At 32.4% G+C, this 20,059-nt stretch overlaps 3 protein-coding genes and 57 non-coding genes across 64 annotated transcripts in view; 36 read left to right on the top strand and 24 right to left on the bottom strand.

Annotated features, from left to right (window-relative positions):
• Nucleotides 1-181: 181 nt before the first annotated feature.
• Nucleotides 182-202, bottom strand: 21ur-10477. The gene has a single exon (NR_055287.1).
• A 354-nt stretch (nt 203-556) lies between these two features.
• 21ur-2987 lies at nt 557-577 on the bottom strand. The gene has a single exon (NR_055286.1).
• Nucleotides 578-761: 184 nt separating this feature from the next.
• ugt-19 (glucuronosyltransferase) lies at nt 762-4,028 on the top strand. The gene is made up of 7 exons (NM_068511.3): nt 762-921; nt 1,694-1,864; nt 1,914-2,046; nt 2,381-2,873; nt 3,190-3,412; nt 3,469-3,701; nt 3,751-4,028. The coding sequence occupies exons 1-7, from the start codon at nt 769-771 to the stop codon at nt 3,941-3,943; spliced, it is 1,599 nt and encodes a 532-aa protein (NP_500912.2). The 5' UTR covers nt 762-768; the 3' UTR covers nt 3,944-4,028.
• On the top strand, nt 1,411-1,431 carry 21ur-8177. Its single transcript, NR_055285.1, has one exon.
• 21ur-6093 lies at nt 1,414-1,434 on the top strand. Its single transcript, NR_055284.1, has one exon.
• 21ur-5774 lies at nt 2,277-2,297 on the bottom strand. The gene has a single exon (NR_055283.1).
• Nucleotides 2,278-2,298, bottom strand: 21ur-3740. The gene has a single exon (NR_055282.1).
• Nucleotides 2,922-2,942, top strand: 21ur-331. Its single transcript, NR_055281.1, has one exon.
• Nucleotides 2,923-2,943, top strand: 21ur-10647. Its single transcript, NR_055280.1, has one exon.
• On the top strand, nt 3,182-3,202 carry 21ur-10215. Its single transcript, NR_055279.1, has one exon.
• A 67-nt stretch (nt 4,029-4,095) lies between the features above and the next one.
• Nucleotides 4,096-4,116, top strand: 21ur-9403. The gene has a single exon (NR_055278.1).
• Nucleotides 4,117-4,376: 260 nt separating this feature from the next.
• 21ur-6722 lies at nt 4,377-4,397 on the top strand. The gene has a single exon (NR_055277.1).
• An 88-nt stretch (nt 4,398-4,485) lies between these two features.
• Nucleotides 4,486-5,742, top strand: cpg-20 (Pep_M12B_propep domain-containing protein). The gene is made up of 4 exons (NM_068510.4): nt 4,486-4,605; nt 4,653-4,889; nt 5,132-5,234; nt 5,281-5,742. Exons 1-4 carry the CDS (start codon nt 4,557-4,559, stop codon nt 5,411-5,413), a joined length of 522 nt encoding a protein of 173 aa, NP_500911.1. The 5' UTR covers nt 4,486-4,556; the 3' UTR covers nt 5,414-5,742.
• 21ur-14414 lies at nt 4,635-4,655 on the top strand. The gene has a single exon (NR_055276.1).
• 21ur-3734 lies at nt 4,636-4,656 on the top strand. Its single transcript, NR_055275.1, has one exon.
• Nucleotides 4,911-4,931, bottom strand: 21ur-1157. Its single transcript, NR_055274.1, has one exon.
• 21ur-10495 lies at nt 5,154-5,174 on the top strand. Its single transcript, NR_055273.1, has one exon.
• Nucleotides 5,157-5,177, top strand: 21ur-7612. Its single transcript, NR_055272.1, has one exon.
• 21ur-5175 lies at nt 5,479-5,499 on the top strand. Its single transcript, NR_055271.1, has one exon.
• Nucleotides 5,743-5,978: 236 nt separating the features above from the next.
• 21ur-223 lies at nt 5,979-5,999 on the bottom strand. The gene has a single exon (NR_055270.1).
• Nucleotides 6,000-6,206: 207 nt separating this feature from the next.
• kcc-2 (K+/Cl-Cotransporter) overlaps nt 6,207-20,059 on the bottom strand; it is a gene marked incomplete at both ends in the record, with an annotated part of 33,532 nt that continues 19,679 nt past the window's right edge. Inside the window, 14 exons of one of the 5 annotated variants that reach the window (NM_001268351.3) lie at nt 6,208-6,840; nt 6,966-7,149; nt 7,817-7,948; nt 8,028-8,192; nt 8,341-8,533; nt 8,989-9,194; nt 9,799-10,381; nt 11,615-11,966; nt 12,078-12,426; nt 13,210-13,749; nt 15,059-15,208; nt 16,263-16,370; nt 18,561-18,619; nt 18,894-19,365. In NM_001268351.3, the coding sequence (NP_001255280.1) occupies nt 6,749-6,840; nt 6,966-7,149; nt 7,817-7,948; nt 8,028-8,192; nt 8,341-8,533; nt 8,989-9,194; nt 9,799-10,381; nt 11,615-11,966; nt 12,078-12,426; nt 13,210-13,749; nt 15,059-15,208; nt 16,263-16,370; nt 18,561-18,619; nt 18,894-19,089 (3,309 nt within the window). Of the gene's footprint in view, nt 6,841-6,965; nt 7,150-7,816; nt 7,949-8,027; nt 8,193-8,340; nt 8,534-8,988; nt 9,195-9,798; nt 10,382-11,614; nt 11,967-12,077; nt 12,427-13,209; nt 13,750-15,058; nt 15,209-16,262; nt 16,371-18,560; nt 18,620-18,893; nt 19,366-20,059 lie in introns of those variants that run through there. The other 4 variants (NM_001268350.4, NM_001268352.3, NM_001268349.3 and 1 more) reach the window with 4 other exon arrangements.
• Nucleotides 6,868-6,888, bottom strand: 21ur-1764. Its single transcript, NR_055269.1, has one exon.
• Nucleotides 7,692-7,712, bottom strand: 21ur-7572. Its single transcript, NR_055268.1, has one exon.
• 21ur-9440 lies at nt 8,214-8,234 on the bottom strand. Its single transcript, NR_055267.1, has one exon.
• On the bottom strand, nt 8,586-8,606 carry 21ur-417. Its single transcript, NR_055266.1, has one exon.
• Nucleotides 8,587-8,607, bottom strand: 21ur-14188. The gene has a single exon (NR_055265.1).
• Nucleotides 9,298-9,318, bottom strand: 21ur-1207. The gene has a single exon (NR_055264.1).
• Nucleotides 10,448-10,468, bottom strand: 21ur-5982. Its single transcript, NR_055263.1, has one exon.
• Nucleotides 10,590-10,610, bottom strand: 21ur-8160. The gene has a single exon (NR_055262.1).
• Nucleotides 10,594-10,614, bottom strand: 21ur-12890. Its single transcript, NR_055261.1, has one exon.
• 21ur-11346 lies at nt 10,595-10,615 on the bottom strand. Its single transcript, NR_055260.1, has one exon.
• 21ur-10246 lies at nt 10,806-10,826 on the bottom strand. Its single transcript, NR_055259.1, has one exon.
• Nucleotides 10,985-11,005, bottom strand: 21ur-4299. Its single transcript, NR_055258.1, has one exon.
• Nucleotides 11,270-11,290, bottom strand: 21ur-11088. The gene has a single exon (NR_055257.1).
• On the bottom strand, nt 11,564-11,584 carry 21ur-10695. Its single transcript, NR_055256.1, has one exon.
• 21ur-7155 lies at nt 12,842-12,862 on the bottom strand. Its single transcript, NR_055255.1, has one exon.
• On the top strand, nt 13,873-13,893 carry 21ur-940. The gene has a single exon (NR_055254.1).
• On the top strand, nt 14,285-14,305 carry 21ur-9741. The gene has a single exon (NR_055253.1).
• On the top strand, nt 14,411-14,431 carry 21ur-2839. The gene has a single exon (NR_055252.1).
• On the top strand, nt 14,412-14,432 carry 21ur-14249. The gene has a single exon (NR_055251.1).
• On the top strand, nt 14,653-14,673 carry 21ur-4620. Its single transcript, NR_055250.1, has one exon.
• On the top strand, nt 14,654-14,674 carry 21ur-15529. The gene has a single exon (NR_055249.1).
• 21ur-14453 lies at nt 14,831-14,851 on the top strand. The gene has a single exon (NR_055248.1).
• 21ur-13472 lies at nt 15,031-15,051 on the top strand. The gene has a single exon (NR_055247.1).
• Nucleotides 15,033-15,053, top strand: 21ur-12932. Its single transcript, NR_055246.1, has one exon.
• 21ur-5906 lies at nt 15,034-15,054 on the top strand. The gene has a single exon (NR_055245.1).
• On the top strand, nt 15,625-15,645 carry 21ur-14004. The gene has a single exon (NR_055244.1).
• 21ur-7012 lies at nt 15,626-15,646 on the top strand. Its single transcript, NR_055243.1, has one exon.
• 21ur-6956 lies at nt 15,952-15,972 on the bottom strand. Its single transcript, NR_055242.1, has one exon.
• On the top strand, nt 16,729-16,749 carry 21ur-2320. The gene has a single exon (NR_055241.1).
• 21ur-13780 lies at nt 17,182-17,202 on the top strand. The gene has a single exon (NR_055240.1).
• On the top strand, nt 17,298-17,318 carry 21ur-5636. The gene has a single exon (NR_055239.1).
• Nucleotides 17,302-17,322, top strand: 21ur-15289. The gene has a single exon (NR_055238.1).
• Nucleotides 17,402-17,422, top strand: 21ur-7520. The gene has a single exon (NR_055237.1).
• On the top strand, nt 17,917-17,937 carry 21ur-13702. Its single transcript, NR_055236.1, has one exon.
• Nucleotides 17,920-17,940, top strand: 21ur-2933. Its single transcript, NR_055235.1, has one exon.
• 21ur-14006 lies at nt 18,057-18,077 on the bottom strand. The gene has a single exon (NR_055234.1).
• On the top strand, nt 18,643-18,775 carry H16O14.76. Its single transcript, NR_055232.1, has one exon. It is a non-coding gene; the product is annotated as an Unclassified non-coding RNA H16O14.76 (non-coding RNA).
• 21ur-10219 lies at nt 18,717-18,737 on the top strand. Its single transcript, NR_055233.1, has one exon.
• Nucleotides 18,760-18,780, top strand: 21ur-10010. The gene has a single exon (NR_055231.1).

The raw sequence follows: 20,059 nt of genomic DNA, 5'->3' as shown, positions 1-20,059 counted from the left end.
TTAAAACGTGTTGTCTCACTTAATTTTTCCTGTTTCAAACCCGTACTATGAAACAAACTACCCTTTCAATGTTACCGTTCTTAATTGAGTAACTATTATATATGTAGTTTATTGTGGAAATATTTAAAACATAATTTTTTTCTAGATCAAATTTGAAACGGAAACTAGTTCGAAAATTTATAAAACGATCATCAACGACTTATTACGGTACGTTTTTTTGTTTATTTTTCAATACATATTGAAACAGGGAAATTTATTAGCATATTTTAAAATTTTAAACAGTTACTATATTTTCCCTGATTGACATAATATTTTGAAATTCCAATTTTGAATTTAAACTGGAAATATGCATTTTGAACTTTTTTTTTATATGAGGGGGGGGGGGGGGGGGGGAGTTCCAATAAATTAGTTACCACAATCATCGTCAAAACTAATAAAGCTGAAACATTTCAAAAATGAATAAAATATCTTGTTTCAATTGCATCAACTCCATTCTGATGTTCGTAATTTTGGTCTTAACATTCGGACACAAATGTGTCCACCCTATCAGTTTTTCGGCAAACATATCGTATTAGCATCATCTTTTTATATCTGCGTCTATAACTTTTAACGTGAATTGCGAAACAGTATTTCTTTGCATCATTGGTCTTAAATTGGAGAGTTGTGTCCGAAGTATAAATAGGAAAATGAAATATGGTCTGGAGGCAGTCAGCTAAAATTCTTTGTTTGAAGTAATTGATTTTTGTTCTTGAATTTATAAATTTTCAGATGAAGTTATTTTCCATAATTTTAATATTTGCCGCAACAATATGTTTTGCAAGTTCTTACAAGATTCTTTTTTACACAAACCTTTTTGGTCACAGTCACGTCAAATTTTTGGGTGCTGCTGCAGATATTCTGACAGATGCCGGACATAATGTGGTTGGTTTTGGATATAGAAAATAAGTGATAAGAACTAAAATGAGAATTTTTCATATAGTTCGAACAAATAATTCCATTATTCTAATTAACCAGAGTCAGATTTTGCCTCGTAGTACAAGTATGCAATTTTACAACCAGGCGTAACTTACCCTAAAAAAATCGAATTATTTTAGTTTTTTTGAAAATTTTAGAGCAATTTTGCATGTTTTAATTCAACATAATACAAAATTTTGTGACAGTTTACAATATTAAAAATTCTTAGAAAAATCCTTTCGTCGACTTCTAAAAATATGAGTAGTGAAAACTAAGTGGTCTTCTTTGACCAAGGATAAAAAAAAATCTATTGAACTATAATTTACTGATTTTTTAAAGGTTTGAATTTAAGACGTGTTCATAAAAGTCTTCGAAAATAAAATTTATCAATTTGCAACCTAAACTGTTGACTGTTTCAATATGTGCTTATAACACTTCACTCGGAGAAACTACTATTAATGATAATAATCAATCAATACTTGAATTTTGCAAAAATTAAATTATTTTTTATTACAAAAATTTAAAAAGTTCATGATTTTTTTGTTACAACAGTGGGAATTAGGTTGGCATTTTTTAAGAGCTGTCAAAAAAAAATTAATAAACCTATGTAAAACCTCAAAAATAGGCCCCGGATTATCCGAAACACAAATACCGGACGTCCGGGATAGTCCGGAAAAGTCCGATTTTTCAGCCCTAGTAGGAATTGTACAGAAAACTCTTAAAAAGTCGAATATTTCAGACTGTTGTAATGCCGGTATTTGATGATTCAATAAAAACATCTCTTAAATCAACAAAAAACATAATTTTTGTTAATTCATCCGATGACGTTGCGGCGTTTGCAAAGGCTCGAACAAAGATGTTGAATAATTTGTGGACTATGGACAACACAAATCCTTTTACAATGTTGACAGTGAGGGATTACAATTTATGATTTAAATTTTAAAATTGATATTTTTCAGAGAGTTGGAATGATGTCAAATACATTCAGCTCTCAATGCAAAAAAGTTTTGACAAACACTGAATTGATTGAAACGATGAAAGCAGAAAATTATGACTTGGCAGTAACTGAACCATTTGATTTGTGTGCATATCGTAAGTCCGATTTCCAGTTTGAATTTATATGAGAATATTGTTTTAAAACTTTATATACAGCATTGAAATGAATTTAGAAGGAAATTGCAAAAAAAAAGAATTGAAAAAAATAAAACAAAATTAACTGAAAAAAACAAAAAACTGAATTTGAAAAATTGTTTTTTTTTGTATTTCACTAAATTGTTGAATGAAAACCAGCCTAATTTATGTTAAGACAAAATTATATTTTATTATTCATACATGCAAGAACCACTAGGCTGTTCAAAGGTATCCAATTTAATAGCAACTGTGAAAAAGTACAAACATTTTAAACATTTCACCATTTCCCTTTCAGCATTCTTCGAAGCCATCAATATCCGTGCCCACGTGGGAATTCTCTCTTCCAGTCGCCTTGATCATGTTAGTGACGTCATTGGTCAGCCAGCTGCCCCTAGTTACAATCCCGGACTTATGTCCACCAACAGTGACCGGATGACTATGTGGCAAAGATTTGTTAATGTGATTCAATATGCTTGTGGATCATACTTCTTTAGTTATATTGGAGATAGAGAAGCTGAAGTTGTCAAAGAAATTAATCCAAAATGGAGATCATGGAGAGAAGTTGTGCCAGAGGCATCTTTTATAATGACAAATCAAATTCCACTTTTGGATTTTCCTGCTCCAACATTTGATAAAATAATTCCAATCGGAGGATTATCAGTTAAAACTGATAAAAAATCATTGAAACTTGAAGAGAAATGGAGCAAGATTTTAGATATTCGAAAGAAAAATGTTTTCATTTCATTTGGATCAAATGCAAGATCTGTCGATATGCCATTGGAATACAAGTATGTTTCAGTTAGCTCAGAAATCGACTGAAAAATAAGATTGAATAATTGTGTGTTAGTCATGTGTTCAATCCAAATAACCGAGCTTGTTAGAAAAGTGACGTTATTCAGAAACAAATTTTTCAAGTGTCAACTGCAAAGATATAAAAAAAAACAACGAGAACAAATCGAGAAGAAATACAAAATTAAAGTTAAAAACTTGAATTTCCTACCTTGTTAGATTTCATTTTAGTTTGTCAGTTTTTTGCAAGAAAAATGTCGACCGTTTCTCTGTCGTTTTAATTCAAGTTAAAATTACAATTACTCATTTTTCCAGAAATACATTCCTCCAAGTAATCAAATCAATGCCAGATACCACATTTATTTGGAAATATGAAGATTTGAATGATAAATTCACAGAAGGAATTGAAAATGTCTACCTTGGAGACTGGCTTCCACAAAATGAACTTCTTGCTGATAAAAGATTAAATGTTTTTGTAACTCATGGAGGTCTTGGCTCAGTTACTGAACTTTCCATGATGGGTACTCCTGCTGTTATGGTGAGGGGATTTAATTGGAAATTACAACAATACTTAAAAGAAATATCTAATTTCAGATCCCACTCTTTGCTGATCAATCCAGAAATGGTCAAATGCTTAAACGTCACGGAGGGGTAGCTGTTCTCAAGAAAACTGATTTATCTGATGCAAAACTTGTTCAATCCACGATTGAAGAGGTTTTGAATAATCCAGAATATAGAAAAAGTGCAGAACGAGTGGCTGAAATGTTGAGAAATCAGCCAACAAATCCAAAAGAAACATTTTTAAAATATGTGGAATTCACAGCGAGGTGAGTGATTTTTGTTCAAAGAAATAAATTAACAAATGAAAAATTTAAGATTTGGAAAACTGCCATCAATGGATAATTATGGAAGACAACTCACATTTGTTCAATATTTCTTCTTGGACATTATCTCTATTATCAGTCTGATAACTGTGGTGTTTTTGTACATTTCTTACAAAGTTATTAGGTGTACGATTAAAAAATGCTTCGGATCGAGAAGCTCTGAAGAAAAGAGCAAGAAGGAATAGTTTTGTGATCTCTTAATTTTGCAGTTATGATATTTGAATTGATGTGTGTTTTATAATTTCAATAAAAATGAAAATTTTCGTTAAACAACTTTTGAAAAAAAAATTGCTGTTTCAACGATATGATTAATCATGTTGATATTATATTGATTCGTTTGTCAAATATTCAATGATCTCCCATCATCCTTATTGTTAGAAATTACATGTGAATATTTCTTACAAAGTGATTAAATATGTGTACAATCAGAAAATTCATTGGAATGATTAGTTCAGAAGCAAAAAGCAGGAAGAACTAGTTTTATATTATTTTTTATTTAATATTTTCATTTTGAGCAAGGAATCCGTGAAAAAAACCGTTCTTAGAAAAATTAAAAAAAAATTGTTTTTTAACTGTTTCAAACAAATGCTAAAACTTTTATAATTTTTATGGCCACAGTTTCTTTCTTGTAGTGGGTTCCTATTGACTAATTGTTCTCTTTTTGTTCTATTTTCCAATTGACATGGTCCGTGGCCTTGTCCTCTGTCATCTTGAGGTACCATCCGACCTCTCATATATTCCATATCTTCATTAGTTATCTCTCTTTTTATTCTTACTACTCACCCATTTCTTCCAACAATGTCTTTCTGTTTTGTTGCTATATTATTTTTGACTGTTTCACAATATGGTAATAAACACCCAAAAATTGAATTTTCATTCACTCTCATTGTTTAGGATCGGCATTCGAATTCCAAGTTCTCGACTACACACCTGTTGAATTTTCATTCAATCAAGATATTGATGAAGAAGTTCTCACGAAATGCTGCACAGAAACCGCAAACTTCAATTTTCGGGCATACGGCAGAGATTTCCCGCTTCGTCTCCAGAGAAGTTGTCAGATAAAAGAAGAGTTCGCAGAGGAAACTGCACAGTTTTCTGACGAAGGTACAGCGTGGCAAGGGAAGTTGGAAGGTGAGAAAGCTATGTATCTCCTGTATTATAACGGGCATCTTACTGTTGAGTTAAACTTAGTATTACCTTATGGGTATAGTGAAAAAGCATTTTTTAGTTTGTGAAAATTAGCTGTGATTACTATTTCAGTATTACAATTGTCGGAGCTATAAATATTAGTTTACTTTACGAATTTCACTAAGAAAGTGGAAGAAATTTTTTTAAAATAAATTAAAAAAAATGTTCCAACAACTCGATTTCAGACCAACCAAATTCCACAGTAGACGGCGAAATCATCAATGGACTATTTGAAGGAATTATTCTAACTGGAGACGGAGAGAAATTCATGATCGAAAGAGAATTTCAGTAAATGATTTCAGATTTGAAGCTGCAATTTTTACTTTTTTTGCAGATCCGATGGAAAGGGACACTCGATAATTTACAAGGTGTCTTCGAGAAAACAAGTGATCAAAACTCTTTTTCCAGACGAAACACTGAATGTTGAAGGAAGTGGTACGGAAGGAAGTGGACTCGAGATTTCATGACTTTTTTTAATCATAAATTACTGTTTCAATACATTATTAAATTTTGGCGAAATCTTATCAATTATTACAATTATTACAAGACGCGTAGCGAAAATCAGATTGGCTTTGAAACGAGAAAAAATCGTGGCCATACTTTGTTGTTAAATTTATCTGAAATTCTTATTGGGAGCTGGTTTCCTAAATATCCATTCAAATTTTATAAAACTGGAGATGTTTCTATTTTCACGATAATACATACACCGAGATAGCGTTCTGAAATTGACTATTATTAGAAATTGACTATTAATAAAATATAAACGTGCGATTTTTGTATAAGCAATAAAACACCAAATTCTCATTGTTAAATTGGCGATTTTATTCAGGAATAATCCGAATAAATTTGGTTTCCGTTTGCGTAATAATGAAACGGGTAAACCTGCTTCGTTGTTAAAAAAAAACCTTTTTTTTTCATTGTTGCCTACGCCTGCCTCATGGCTACAGGCTGCCTATCATAGGCCGGTATGAGGAACATTTGCCTGCCTGCCATAGGAGTTTATTAAACGTCTTACTGAAATAAAAATTCATTGCATGAAATAATGCCAATTGATTGATTTTCCCCCTTTGAACATGCAATTGTAGAATCCGTGAAACCGTAAAAAAATTCGGAAAAATTTATTTTTTGTATGTATGTATGGGAGGAAGGCGACGAGAAATTCCTACCTACTATGTCAGTTTCACAAAATGTAATAATTTTGTATTTGTTTTCACACCGTTGTATTCTTACTTCAAATTGTAGGAAACTTGAAACAGTAAAAAAATTTGGCACAAATTTATTTTTTTTGTATTTATCAGGCATACTCATTTTACAAAACATAACCGAAATAGTCAGTGTGTTAGTTGTGTGATTTTGCAAAATTCGATGTCATGAAAATCGGGTTGGCGTGGGGGAAATGGGGCAAAACGTTGAACAAAAAGTGATAAATACATAAAAACGGGGGGGGGGGGACAATGCACAAAAAAAACATGATTTTCCAGAGAACCAAATAAATGAAATTCATATTTGAAAAAAAAGAAAAAGTAAAACTAGATTAAAGTAAGTAGTAGACTTTCTTTGAATTAAGACTAAAAACTTTTCAAATTCTATTCGAAACTGAAAAAAATGGGAGAAAACTCGTTGAAGTGTGGGGTAAAAATTGAAAACGGAGAGGCAAATCAATGAAATGAGATGGTTGTTTTGTGTGAATTTTGATGATATTTTTCATGTGAAAAACTGGGACAAAGAAGAATAAAATGACAAGAAAAAAGATATGGGGGACCAGTGAAAAATGGAACCTAATTATTGGGAAAAACAAGAAATTACGAATAGATTGTGACGACTTCTGCGCCAGTTCCACGAACCAGTAAAACACGGTCAAGGCCTTCGGTGAGAGCTTCGATAAAGTCCATATCTGAAATTAATCGAATTTAAATTTTTAGCTCAACAAGCTTTAATGGGATTAAAATTATATAAATTTCAAATAAACAAATAGACATGTTGAAACATTAAAATTTTTAGAATTCAAAAAAAACTCACAATAAGAATCAGAATCAGCATCAGGTGGTCCTGGAAGATTCACAAATACCAGCTGAGCATCACTTGATTTTTGTCTCATCAACTCGTTCAATTTGACAGCTGTATGCATTTTATGCACATTGTATCGTCGTTTGCGTTGCCGTTCTTCTCGATCGCGTTCCAACGTTCCGTTTCCGACTTTTACCTATAAAGAGGAATTTATTAGTTGGCAAAGTCTGAAGAACTATTTAAAAATTATTGAAACAGTAATCAAATATTGTCAATTACTATATTTTTCATGCAGTCACGAAAATATCGATCTGTGCAATTTTCCTAAAACGCTGCGCCAATCGGGATTTTATTTTTGAAATAGAAAATAGACCGTAGTAACAGAATATGATTAGGAAACAATTCATGCAATTTTTATACATATTTTAAAAAGATTTCTTCAATTTCACTACAAAAAAATCTTCAAAAGGCAAAATTATATTTGAATTCTCGCTCAAAAATTAAAATCCCGATTTTTTAAAGTATGTATATCGATTTTTTCTTGTTAAAATTTTTTGGCGAACTCGTAAATTTTCAGACATTTTTCAGCGAAGATATAATCTCAAGCAAATTATTTCTGATTTACCAACATTTTTTCAACTCTTCAAAACATGTTTGAAAAAATAAAACAAAGGTTTTGATTAAAACAATTTGCTAAATCGAAAGTTTTACAATGTCCAAAATTTTGAAATTGTTAGAAACAATTAAGAAGTGGAACTATTGAAAAAAATCCATACAAAGTTTTTAAGTAAAGAAATTGAAAATGTATGCTTCAATATTTTTTTTTCCAAACAAAACATATTTTATTAGAAAAAAGTTCAAACCTCCTTAGAATCTTCATCATCTGAGAAGCGTACTCCTTTGTGCTCGATTTTTGCTGAGCCATTTTCAGATTTTCCATCTTCTTGCTCTTCATCAACAACCTCCAAGTTACGTTGCTCAGGGACCACAGCAGGCTGAAAATATTTTGATATTTTGCTACTCTTAATAAAATTAAAAATTCATCAAAAACTGTTTGAAACAGTAAAAACTCACCGCTTCTTCATTAATTCTACTCAGCTTTCGTTCCCGTGTTACAATTTCCAAATGGTTCTGAATATCCTTATCACGATCCGACTTGTTCAAATTTTTCAGGTATTGATTACGTTCCTCCATTTTCATGGTACGTTCGTAAGTGTAGTCAGAGATATCCGAGTCAGTCTGGAAAAAATTGATTTTTAATAATTCTCCTCGAGTGATTAATTGTTTTCTCTCTGAAAGTGATAATGGTTATAGTACATTTAGAACGGTAAAATTTTGAAAGTAGCAAGTCAATTTTCATCTTTCAACATTCAAGAAAAATCGTTACCATTTCAATGACATTAACAGCTGCATCAATTCTCAAATGATAGAGGAATTTCTCCAGATCCGTCTTCATTTGTACATTATTATCCTCCATTTGAGCAATTGCAAACAGGCGAACTGTTGTGTTTTTCCATGTTTTGTGTTGTCGGAGAAGGAATGGAAGAAGCATAAGAAGACCTCCATCATGTACAACCCACCTGCAAAATAATTGATTTTCACTTTTTTTTCGAATTCAATCAAATATTTCTAACAGTCTCAAACGACGACCCAATGGAAAATTTCATTTTTAGTTTAATTTATGGATTTGATGAAACAGTAAAATTTTTTGTAAAAAAAGGATTCAAGTTTGTTGTGTGAAAAATGTTTCGGAAATCAATGAAAATGCTTTTTTTTCAGTAAAATATTTGAATTTTATAAATCAAATTTGGAAGTTATTTTCATTTTCGTTGAAAAAATGGAAGTTAGGATTTTTTCGACGAACGCACCTTCAGACCCAGTTTTTTATATTTTTTCTATTTTTTTTAATGAAAATAAATTATATTTTCAGATTAATTGAATATTTTTCTATGGTTTCATATAAATTTTCGTTCAGAATGTTGGATTGTCATGCTACGAAAATCAGTTTTGCACACTGTTGACCGAAAAATCTTACCAAACATCAATAAATCCAGAAACTTTGGTACCATTTGCTGGGAATTTCTCCGCATATTTTGGTACCATAATTGCACATTTTGCAGCAGAAATTGCTCGGATTGCAGAAACAAATTTGTTGGCAACAACCCATTCTTGCTCAGCTTTCCAATCATTTGGCCACGACAGAACGACTGTATTATGACGCATTCCACCCAAACCAGATGTCTGAAAATAAAAGATAGAGGTTCAAATTTGAAGATTCCAAGAGAGGTGAAGGGATTGTGAATGTTATGTGCATCCAATGATAGTGTTAGCAATTGAGAGAAAAGCTAGTATGCACGTAGAAGGAGTAAAGAAAAGTTTAGTGGGTTTGAATATTGAATATGTGAAACAGTAAAATTGTGAGTTGTGGCGTTATTGAGAGTTTTGCTTTAAAATACTCAAAACAGTCTGAAATTTAGGAAAGAGTTTGCTCTGAAATAAACAGTCCACGCCTACTTTCAAACCAATCAGTGTCTTCGAGCTCCGCCCACTTCGTCTGATTGGTTGAAAGTGTATGGAACAATTCTCGACAATCTCGTTCTAAAACTTGGATTTTCTCAGACTGTGAGGTACTTTAAAACAAAACCCCTATTTATCCTTCTTACTAGATTACTAACAAAAATAAAAAATTATTTTGGATATAGTTAGTGAGATTGTAAGTGTGCAGGAAAGGTGAATAAAAAATTTTCCGGGTTCATTTTATTTTCAAACAAATATAAAAACTATTCTGAGTTGTACACAAGCATTGGGTGAAAAGCAAACTGCACAAACATACGGGATCAATCACCTGAACGAGACATGATATTCCTTCAATCACATTTGAAGTGACCAATACATCACAGAATCCCTTGATCTTATTCTTTTTAACCACTGCTTTCAATTTCTCCTGTACAGCTTGTGCTTTCAAATAATTATCCGCATATTCTCCTTCCATACAATGTGCAACCAGTGTCAATCCTTTACCAGCTTTCAATTGACTAACAAATGATAATATTCCATTTGTATTTGCTGATTCTACATCTGGAGCCAGAACTAAAAGCTGTGGGCGCCAATTTCTTGAGTGTTGGGGTTTGTCATCCAAATTCAAGAGAGCGAAACGAGCAGCTGAAAGTCCCAATCCACGAAGACCATCTCCCCATTCTTTTTCGGCTCCAGCATACTCAATATACTTATAAACACCTGCTCCAATGATAATTGCAAAAAGAGCAAAATGCCACGCAGAAATGAACATGACAGCTACACAAAGAATTGCTCCAATCATTGAAAGTGACCAATGGAAGTAACGGAATCCTGGACGCCATCCAGGAGATTTTAGAAGTGATTGAAGTGCACACGCAGCATTTACACCAAGATAACACATCAAGAAGAACCTGGAATCAAATATTTTAGTATTTTTAAATATTAAAAAAAAACACACTTTTTTCTTCTGAAAGATTGGTTTGAATATACCACGAGAATCAGATTATATTGAATTTTCTTTTTGAAAACAACAATATAAAACTGTAAATTTTTTGCCTCGAAAATTTGCCATATTTTTAAACAATCACTTGAATATTTTGGATCTTAAAAAGTTTTGAACAGTTTTTTAGACCTATGAGATCAAATTGTATAAGTATAGCTTCAGTTTAAGATAGCGACATGAAACAGTACTTTGAATTTCTGGAATTTCTGTACACTAATTTTCATTTTGTTAAATTGAAAATTTGAAATTATACAACATTTATTGTTAACAATTGCATGGAAGACTTTTATTTGAAAACAATAACATAAAACTATACTTTTGCCTTCAAAATTAACTCTGGCATTCATTTTAAACTGTTTTTTACGATTTTTACGGGCTTGAGGTAACAACTAGAAACAGTAAGTCCCAAATTTTGGAAAATGTGTGTTACAATTTTTTTCATATGTATTACAATTTTTCACGATATAAATGTAATTGGAATTTTCCTGATTAATTAAAAGAATTTATAATTTGAAATGATATTATTGTATGAATGAAAGTAAAACGCAAAGCTTCAAATTAAAGTTCAGTGAAACAGTGAACTTTTACAATTGAAATAAAATTTCTCGGTATAAATTTTTAGAAATTTGCAACAATCAATAAAAGAATTGAAGAACTGACTGTGTATGTAGTTAAACCAGTAGTATTTTCAACAATTAGAACCACTTTCCAAACAAATTAAAACAATCATAAATTGATTTTTAAAACTGAAAACTCTAACTGAGTGATTTCACGATTTTGAAAAAAAAACTATTCGGTTTGGAGTTTGGTCCTTCCAATGAAATTTCATAAATTTTGAAGAACTTAGTGTGTGATTTTAACAGTAATATTCTTAACCGATTGATTTTCGAAATTTTTTTCCAAACAAATCAAAATTGCCATATTTTGAAAACTGAAAATTTGAACTAGAAAATTTCGTAATGGCGGTTTTTGATTTGGTTTGAAATCCGTAAGATGTCGGCAAAAACAACTCGGGGCTTGTTTGAAAGAACACTACACGCAGTTTTATCATTTTGAGTGTAATTTCTTTTGAAAACTAAAAAATATAATTGTCCTGAAAAATCACTGTTCAATGAAACTTTATAAAATTTGGAGAACCTACTGTGTAATCAAAGCAGTGATATTTTCAATAACCGCAATCAAAATTCCACATTCACAAATGGCCAAAGTGAGAAGAATTGCTCTGATGGGCTCTCCACGGGAATCCATTTTTCGGAATGGCTTTAAAAATGGGAGTACATCATCTGCAGCAATTGCTTGAAGAAGTCTCGGTGCTCCTGTCAATGATTGCATTCCTGCTCCAGCAGTTGACATGAAACATCCAAAAAGAATTACTTGTGGAAATGGCCAGGAAATTTCCGAAATGATCAATTTTCCCATCGCAGATCTACCGTACTTGTCACGAATGAACATCTCGGACACGGATGCTCCAAAGAGTACAACTCCAAGCAAGTCTGCAAAGTTATTTTTTATTACTTTTTTCTAACAGTTCCAACTACTTTTAAATGGAATGATTCTTTAGACTATCATTAGTAAACAATCTTAGAAATAAGAAAATGACTCACAAATAAACGAAGAAAAATTCTGTGCCGCCAGAGTTCCCAATGGAATTGACTTTGCAGCATCTCTCAAATTTCCAGATCGATTTGATCCAGCCATGATACCAGTTGCTGATGGGAAGAATACACCGACAAGAATCATAAAATTCGTGACAGATTCTGCATAAATATATGATGGATGTCCTCCTCTGTTCAGGTCTCCTTTATCTTTCCGATCTTTTGAAAGAACTTCTCCAGCTCTCAGATATTTGGGCCAGAGGTTATCGAAGAATACTCCAGAGGCGATTCCTTTGATGGCACGTTCTTCACGGATGGCTGGCATTCCAGATGATTTCCATACTTTGATATTTTTCATCTAGAAAATGTTAAAAGAATAAATACTTAGTTTGTTATGTACAACGGACAATTATGGAGAATTATGGGGAATTATGGACAATGTTATGGACAATGTAAAACAGTAATATTTGTAAAATTTCAAACAATTTTAAAGGTTGTTTAGTAGAATTTTTTATTGCTTTATTAGACTCAAAAGTGCCTGAATACACAGAGTTTCATAATAAAACTTTTTGAAAACTTCCCAAAAAAAAATTATGGCGGCTCAAAAAATAACCTAAAATGGTGGACGGCCAGAAGTTACCAAATTTTACTGAATCTGGCCGTCCATCAAAAGTTTTGTGAAGTCTCATTATGAAATTTGGTGGTTTTGGATCAGTTTTAGTTTATTTAAGCAAAACACCCACAAACTCTACTCCCTTTAAATGTACCTAAATTGACTTCAAAAGGTAGCAAGAACATGAACATTCATTTGCTCATAATTATAAGCACATTGTCAAACAGTAGCTTCAAAAAATCAGCTTCGATAAACTAGAACATCACTAAGTTCATGTGCTCAAACTACTAATTACTAAAAAATTCAACATAAAAAAATCAAAGTTTTGATTCAAGTCGAAAAAAGTGGTAAAAGTAACTAAGTTTGTATTTCCTAGGCAAACTTTGCGAAGGAGTTAAAAATTTAAGCATTCTCATTTTGAGTAATTTTCAAGCTATCGTAGTGAAAATTAAAAATTCTACTACATTTTTTCTGTGATTTTCCAACTCCCATTACTCATTATTCAATTAAAAATTTTAAAAACCTTACCCTATCATAATAATGATCACATGTTCCATTAGTGCTGCAGAACAAGTCCTGTAGCCCATCAGCTGTACAGTTTGGTTGAACTTGAGTTTTTTCGAAGTAAGTACTCAGATCAACCGGTCGATCTCCAACCATACAAAACTTGAGTGAATCACTTCCGTCGTATCGTACAAAAACTCCGAGAATTGCTGATAAAATGCAAAGGATCACAACGATCACAAGCGGCAGAGCACATCGATTCACAAATTTGACTCCGGCCATCACAATGAGTCCAAGAATGAGAAGTAGGACCGTTCCAAGTACTCGGAAATTGTGATAGATATCATCGAAAAGTTTTGCTTGTGGATAAATGTACAGAAGAAGGATTTCGATGGCTCCAGTAATATACATAGATGCAGCAATTGTAGTTCCAAGATAGAATAGGATTCCAACAGCACCTCCAAGTTCTGGGCCAAGATTTCTGGATATCATGTAGTATGGACCACCTGACGGTACAACACCATTTGTTGCTATGGCTGATAATGAAATTGATGTGAGGAACGTCTGAAAATATTGAAAATGCTAGTGCACAAGGGATAGCTTTTGTAAATCAGTCATTTTCTTGGAAATGGTGAAAAAAATTGTTTCAATGAGTTTATTTTAAGATGGGTGAATTATTTATTGCAGTGCGCCACTTGTCGCTTTTAAACCCATCAAAAAGCACAGTATTATTTTCAAAAAAGTGGGAGTTTCTAAACATTTCTTCCAATTTTATTTTATTTCTGAAGACAAACGAAAAATGATCTCCTTAACTTTTTTGCCCTAGCTTTGGCTTTTCTATTTTCGTGTTTGAACATTTCAAAAGAACAAGCCTCTCAAATATGGAAAGTGCTGTTCAAAGTTTCTCCCGAAACCCGAAAATTCTTTTCGACATTTTAAAAAGTTCGAACATTTTTTTAACTTTGAAGATTTTCATAATAATGGGGTAATAAATACAACCACTATTTAGACTTTTTTTCACAATTTTTTAACTAATAATACAACTTTCTTTCCCGTTTTACCTATCTTATTTGTTGACCTGCTTTATAGTATTTTTCACTTTTCCAATTCACATCAGGGAAAAATTATTCAGCGTCAGAAGAATGATAATTTGGTTTTTTCTACATTAAAAATACTTCTCTGTTTTAGCTACTCGGTATTTAGATTAATGCATTATTGATCGCAGTTTGATATGCCTATACTGTTCCAAAATCACAGAAAAGCACAAAAATATTTTGAATTAGTTTTTTGAGTAATGAAGTTCTCAGACCTTTTATCAATGTTATTTGTTAACCTCATTCATAGTTCTTTCCTCTTGCAAAAATTATTCAGAATCACAAAATTCTGGATTCAGTTCATTACATTAAGAAAATAGATTTTTTCTGTTTCAACTGTCCTATATTAATATTGATTCTCGATTAGTTGTAATTAAACGACAGTTTGATCAGCATATTTTCGAAACAATATTTATATTGTCATTTTAATAGAAAAAAATTGAAATTAGCAAAACTCTCAATTTTGGTTGGAAATAGTTATGATTGTTTATATTTAAAAAATTCCAGTTTAAAAATGATATAATGCCCCAAGTTTCTTATCAAAACTTTGCTTCAAAAAAGTGATCACTTCCCAAAAAAATTGTTTTAAAGGTTGTTTATCATTACTACTTTAATAAGTTAAAGTAAAATAATGATTCACAACTAAATATGAATTGGGACTAAAAAAATTGGGATATTATTATTGTTTCAGTTTTTCCAATTTTCTGCTGTTCCACCTAGTTCATATATATTTTGTATCGTATTTATGTTTTATTCTTCCTTTGTAACCGCCAACTTACAACAGAAACACAAGTGAGCACAACAAAAAATGCCTGAAAGACTCCAGCTGTTCCAATAATCCATGCCAATCGAATAAAGAACAAGACGCCGAAAATATTCTGAAGGCACGGAAGGAACACTCCCATGATGGTCCCCATCTTTGCAGCTGCCTGGAAAAAGAAATGGTTCTTCAGAAAAATGAAGATTTCATGTGTTTTCTTGTTTCTTTCATTGTGTCTAGTATTCTTCTTGAAAAAGCAAGTAAACAGGTTTAGATTTAGTGTGCCCGGAAATGAAAGGCGATTGAATTTGGTGCCTTCAGGGAGTTTGAAGGATTTGCATTTCATTTACTGTTTTTGGAAAAGATGTTAGAGGGTGGAAATTGATGGTCTTGTGACGTAGTTAAATGCGAATAAACTTTGAACCTTATATTTGTGCAAAATTGAAACATTAATTCTACATTAATTTTTTAAATAGCCTTTTCTAAATGCAGCGCGATTAAGATTTTAGAAATGTTTTGTAATGAGCCAACATTTTTTACTGTTTCAATAACCTATTTTATTAACTACCTATACAAGTAAAACTATTTCTATAGAAAAACGCTTAAGATGTGATCACTTAAAAATCGTTCCCCTCATTTTAAATTTAATTTTTAACTAAACTTCAAAGTTCAAGTTTGTCTTGCTCTTCATCAAAAACTCTTTCGAAACTTTTTTCTGCTCCAAATTCTAATCCCTTTTCCGTCGGGGACCTATCTCAAAGTACTTATACTCTTTAAATGTCACTAAAAGGATTACTGTAGTTCTTCTCTTTTTTGCTTCAAGTGGTCCTTGATTGATGAGTGGATTAGGCTTGGGTCTCGAGCAAAAAACACTGCTGTGCTAGTTAACTGAGAAGTTTTAAACAGTTAAAACGTTTTGGAGAGCAGTGTTCAGTACAAGTTAGCTTATATTAAAATATTTATGAAACTGGCGAAACAGTAAAATTTTGGTTTTTGATTAACTTATTTAAATTTGGATTTTTATGAACAAAAAAGTTAAAGCTGTAAAAAAATGTTTTCAAAATTTTTTAAAGCAAAGTTTGAAAATCACACAAATTATTTTGAACTTAAAAATGAAGCTGGAGTTGCAGTAAATCTGACTTTTTACAAGTCAATTTTAGAACAAGTATTTTACTAATTCATTAACTATTCTTCAAATTAATTGTTTTTTCAGCAAAACCCACCGCTTTTGGTTTTTCATCCGCCTCGACACTTGTGGCTTCTGTTGCATTGTAGACTGATAACTTCCTGAGCATCGTCCCAATCTTTTGTCCTTGTGTGTCATAGTCTTGCTGTAAAAAATATTCGTTCCAATTTTATTGCAGTAAGCCCTCTCAAAATAACCCGTGTGTGTGTGCAACGAGAAGGAAACTTTTTCAGTGAAATCTGACACTTTTTGCTTTGAGCAGGAAAAACTTGTCTGTTTTACTCTTGACTACCCACTCTCAGTGCAAAATGGTCATTGACACTTTCTGAATTGTCGGAGATGATGACGTCAATAAGGGGGAAAATACGGGAAAAAGAAAAAGTTGTAAGTTCATGGAAACATGCTCAAAACGGATATTGCTTATTGGGAAAGTTTTGTGATGTTTCAAAAAAATTACTGTTTCACGTTTATTTGATTTGATTTGATTTATTTAACATAACTAATGCAATGTACAACAGGACAATTGAATTTTGAATGTTAAATAAAACGGTAAAACGAGACGAACCCAGAAAGAGTACGTCTCGAGTTTGGGATGGAAAAGGAGAGAGAGAGGGTAAAGTGGTTGATGAGACCCATTAAAAGACAAAGAGAACCAGCGGATATAAATTTATGATAAATGAAATTATTGAAACATGAGATAATGTTCTTCAAATGATGTGCCTAGTTACATAAAACCTGTTTCAGACTCGCTTAAATTTTTTGGCTAATTCCCATGATTTATTTATTTATTTATTCATCATGGAAACAAAAAGAATATGATTTCTTGTAAATTGTTATTTTACTTTTTCTCACAGAAGCTTCAAAAGCTTCAGAGCAAATGACAAAGTTGCAAAATGATTTGAGTATTTTCTGTTTCAAATTTTCAATAACTAAAACTTTTGCAACAAAGTTTTTATTTTTTCTTCAGGTTCATAAGAAATTTGCATTCTGCAGGTTATTAAAACAGTTGTAATTTCCCACATCGAACCTGTTTCAAACTCACGAGAAGTTTCGACTATTTCTTAGTATGTACTCGGTATAAGATTTCGGTGCTGTTAAAATGTGAAACTGAAACATGAAACAAATTTTCCACTGTTTCAGGTTTTTTATATAAAATTACAACCTCTATTCAATCAATAATCTTCGAATTCCAGAAGAAACTCCACAATGAAAGCCAATTTGTTAGCAAACAACTGGAACCCTTCAGGTCTGAAGATCATTTGATAGAAAGTAGGATCTCATAGAAAAGAGAGAGAGATAGATTTACAACCCACCAACTAACTAAAAACAAAAACAAATAGGAAATAGGTATTTGTGCCTATTGTTGAGAGCTGGAAGAAGGATCACATTTCACACATGCTAGAAAGGTGACGTGGAATTGCCTCCAATTTTTTGAATTGGGGAATTGTTTTTTGATTGGAAGTTCGTTACGGGAATATTTAAAAGTGGAGATTTTGTTTTTAAAATATAGAAAGTGAGTATTTATTAATGAAAAGACAATAACTGTAAGAAATTAATACAAGTTTTCTGAACGGCTTCATGATTTTTGAAATTATTTATTAATTTTTAGAAAAAATTCGAAAGATGGTAAGTCGTAAAAAAAATTGCCGGTTTCAGGTTTCTCATTTAAATGTCAAACTTTTTTTCTGTGTCGATAACAAGAATACATCGGAGGTTGTGAAACCATTTTGAAATATTGTTTTCTTGCTAGAAAAAAACGTTCCGAAATTTTCAGAACAAGATCAAATTCTACTTGATTTGGAAAATTGTTTGTGAAATTTCAAGATTTTTTTCCGTGAAGGTAACTTAGAAATTGGTATTGCGGGAAAAATTTGAAAATTAACAAAAAAATCAGAAACATTTTAAAATTTGTTTATATTTAGTTGTAACGTTAAACAAAATCTCCACGGACTTCACTTTCAAATAACCCGTAAGAAGTCTGCCGCTTTCACTGGCTATCTTATCAGCCAAAATCTATTTCAAGAAATTCAATCGGGACCCGTCCGGGAATGCTCATTAGGAACTTTTCCTTAATTCCAACTAACCATACATCTAACAAGTGACTCTTGACCTTTCTTTCTCCCATACTCTTTCCTTCACTAGTTGAGTCGTCAAAACGACGAAAAAGTGACAAAATAGACACATAACAACACTTGAAAAGCACGAAAAAGCCCGTTGTAATACACACACACACAAGTTCTTTTTTTCTTCACTTTATCCTCGTGGGCTCCTCAGGAGCAAACGGAGCAACAAGTGATTTGGAGGGAATTTTAGAGAATTGCAGCAAAACATTTACCTCATAAAGTGCCAGTGGTGAATGCTGCTCACACAAGGGTATCCGTTCGGCGCCTTCATCTGCAAAATTGGGAAAAATTAGTTATAACAGAGTTAGTTGGAAAAAAATGTCTGTTTCAAGTTGTTCATTTATATTTCAAATTTTTTTTGATGACGGTTTTAGAAACGTTATAATTTTCAATGACCATATATAGTTTTGTTTTGAAAAAAAATGTACTGTAAAATCTTGGGTTAGGACTTTTAAAGTGCTTTGCTGAACCCCTAACAAACTGATAAATTTTTTGAATTAAAAAATATAATATCAGTTTCAAAATTTCCAAAGCTAACTATGAACCTGTAGGTATATTAATATGCATATTGGGCGGCTTTTTGCTGGCCGGCCCTAGGCCACTGCCACTTCCACCCGATGATCTTCGTGACGTCACAGTGTTCGTGGACGTGGACGAGGTGGGCTCGGGCTCGAAATCGTGTGCTTTATTGGTGACTGGAATACTAGTTGACCTGAGCATCGAGGTTGATGTCAACGTCATGGTTTTCGGAATATGATGAAAAGAATTGAAAGAAGTTGAAAGGTGGATAAGGAGGAGAGGAATAAAGAATGAAAGTGGAATTGGGTTGTTGGTAGAAAAAGAAGGAAGAATTCTTTCTTATTCCCCCTTTTCAAGACGTTGAAGGAGCGACAAAAGTTTGTTTGAAGAGGTGAGAAGCTGCCTCTACACAAGGCGCCTCCGTTTTGGAGCACCTCTTCTTTGGAGAATTTGTGCAGTGCTGCTGGAGCACATGGGTGGAGGGTGGAGCCTGAAAAAGAAGAAGCTCCCTTCCCTATGCTTCTCTCTCGTTTTCTATGGTTTTTTACTAGTATCCATCGTTCTTTTCAGTGTCTTCTTCTTCTTTTTTCTTCACTTTGAGGTAATCATCCTTTTTTCTTTCTATCTCTCTCTCTTTCTGTGTTGAGTAAGTCGAATAAAGAGAAAAAAAAAGAATGAAGAAGGTCAGAGATTTGGGTCGGGATCTTCTTTTTTTCTCTCTTCTCATCACTTGTTCATAGCGAAATAAGAAATAAAAATTTTTTTTTTCGTGTACACATGCTTTTGACAATTGAATTACGGTGGCCGTGCCACAATTGGGTTTTTTTTCGAGCAAGATAAGGAGAAGAAGAAGCAACAGAAAAGATTCTTAAGGGAAAAAGTGAGAAAATAAGAAGAAGCCGAAGCTTTTTGTGATGGCCAGAACCCTCTGGGTGTTCGAATTCGAGAAAAAACACCCCGACGCATAAAAGGTGGCAACACGCACAAAAGATTTCTGGAGAGAAGATGAAAAAAAAAGATGGCACATTTCAAAAGAATAAAATAGTATTGAAGTGTGTGCCTGTCTGAGGAAAATGAGGTTTAGGCTTAAAGTTCTGAGGATTCTGGTAAATTGTGCATTTTGAGCCTAAAATACCGTATTTATTGCCGAATATGATAGAAAAATATAATGAGCTTTTATGATAACTAGAGA

This window comes from Caenorhabditis elegans, chromosome IV, assembly GCF_000002985.6.
Source record: "Caenorhabditis elegans chromosome IV".
NCBI classification, from domain to species: domain Eukaryota; kingdom Metazoa; phylum Nematoda; class Chromadorea; order Rhabditida; family Rhabditidae; genus Caenorhabditis; species Caenorhabditis elegans.
This window is presented reverse-complemented; position numbering and strand designations above follow the sequence as displayed.

Excerpts from the sequence above, each read along its gene's own strand:
- cpg-20 (NM_068510.4), top strand. The coding sequence starts at position 4,557 with ATGTCTTTCTGTTTTGTTGCTATATTATTTTTGACTGTTTCACAATAT. Across the intron at positions 4,890-5,131 it reads GTGGCAAGGGAAGTTGGAAG|ACCAACCAAATTCCACAGTA; the intron begins GTGAGAAAGCTA and ends ACTCGATTTCAG. Across the intron at positions 5,235-5,280 it reads ATGATCGAAAGAGAATTTCA|ATCCGATGGAAAGGGACACT; the intron begins GTAAATGATTTC and ends CTTTTTTTGCAG.
- ugt-19 (NM_068511.3), top strand. The coding sequence starts at position 769 with ATGAAGTTATTTTCCATAATTTTAATATTTGCCGCAACAATATGTTTT. Across the intron at positions 2,047-2,380 it reads ATTTGATTTGTGTGCATATC|CATTCTTCGAAGCCATCAAT; the intron begins GTAAGTCCGATT and ends TTTCCCTTTCAG. Across the intron at positions 3,413-3,468 it reads TGGGTACTCCTGCTGTTATG|ATCCCACTCTTTGCTGATCA; the intron begins GTGAGGGGATTT and ends ATCTAATTTCAG.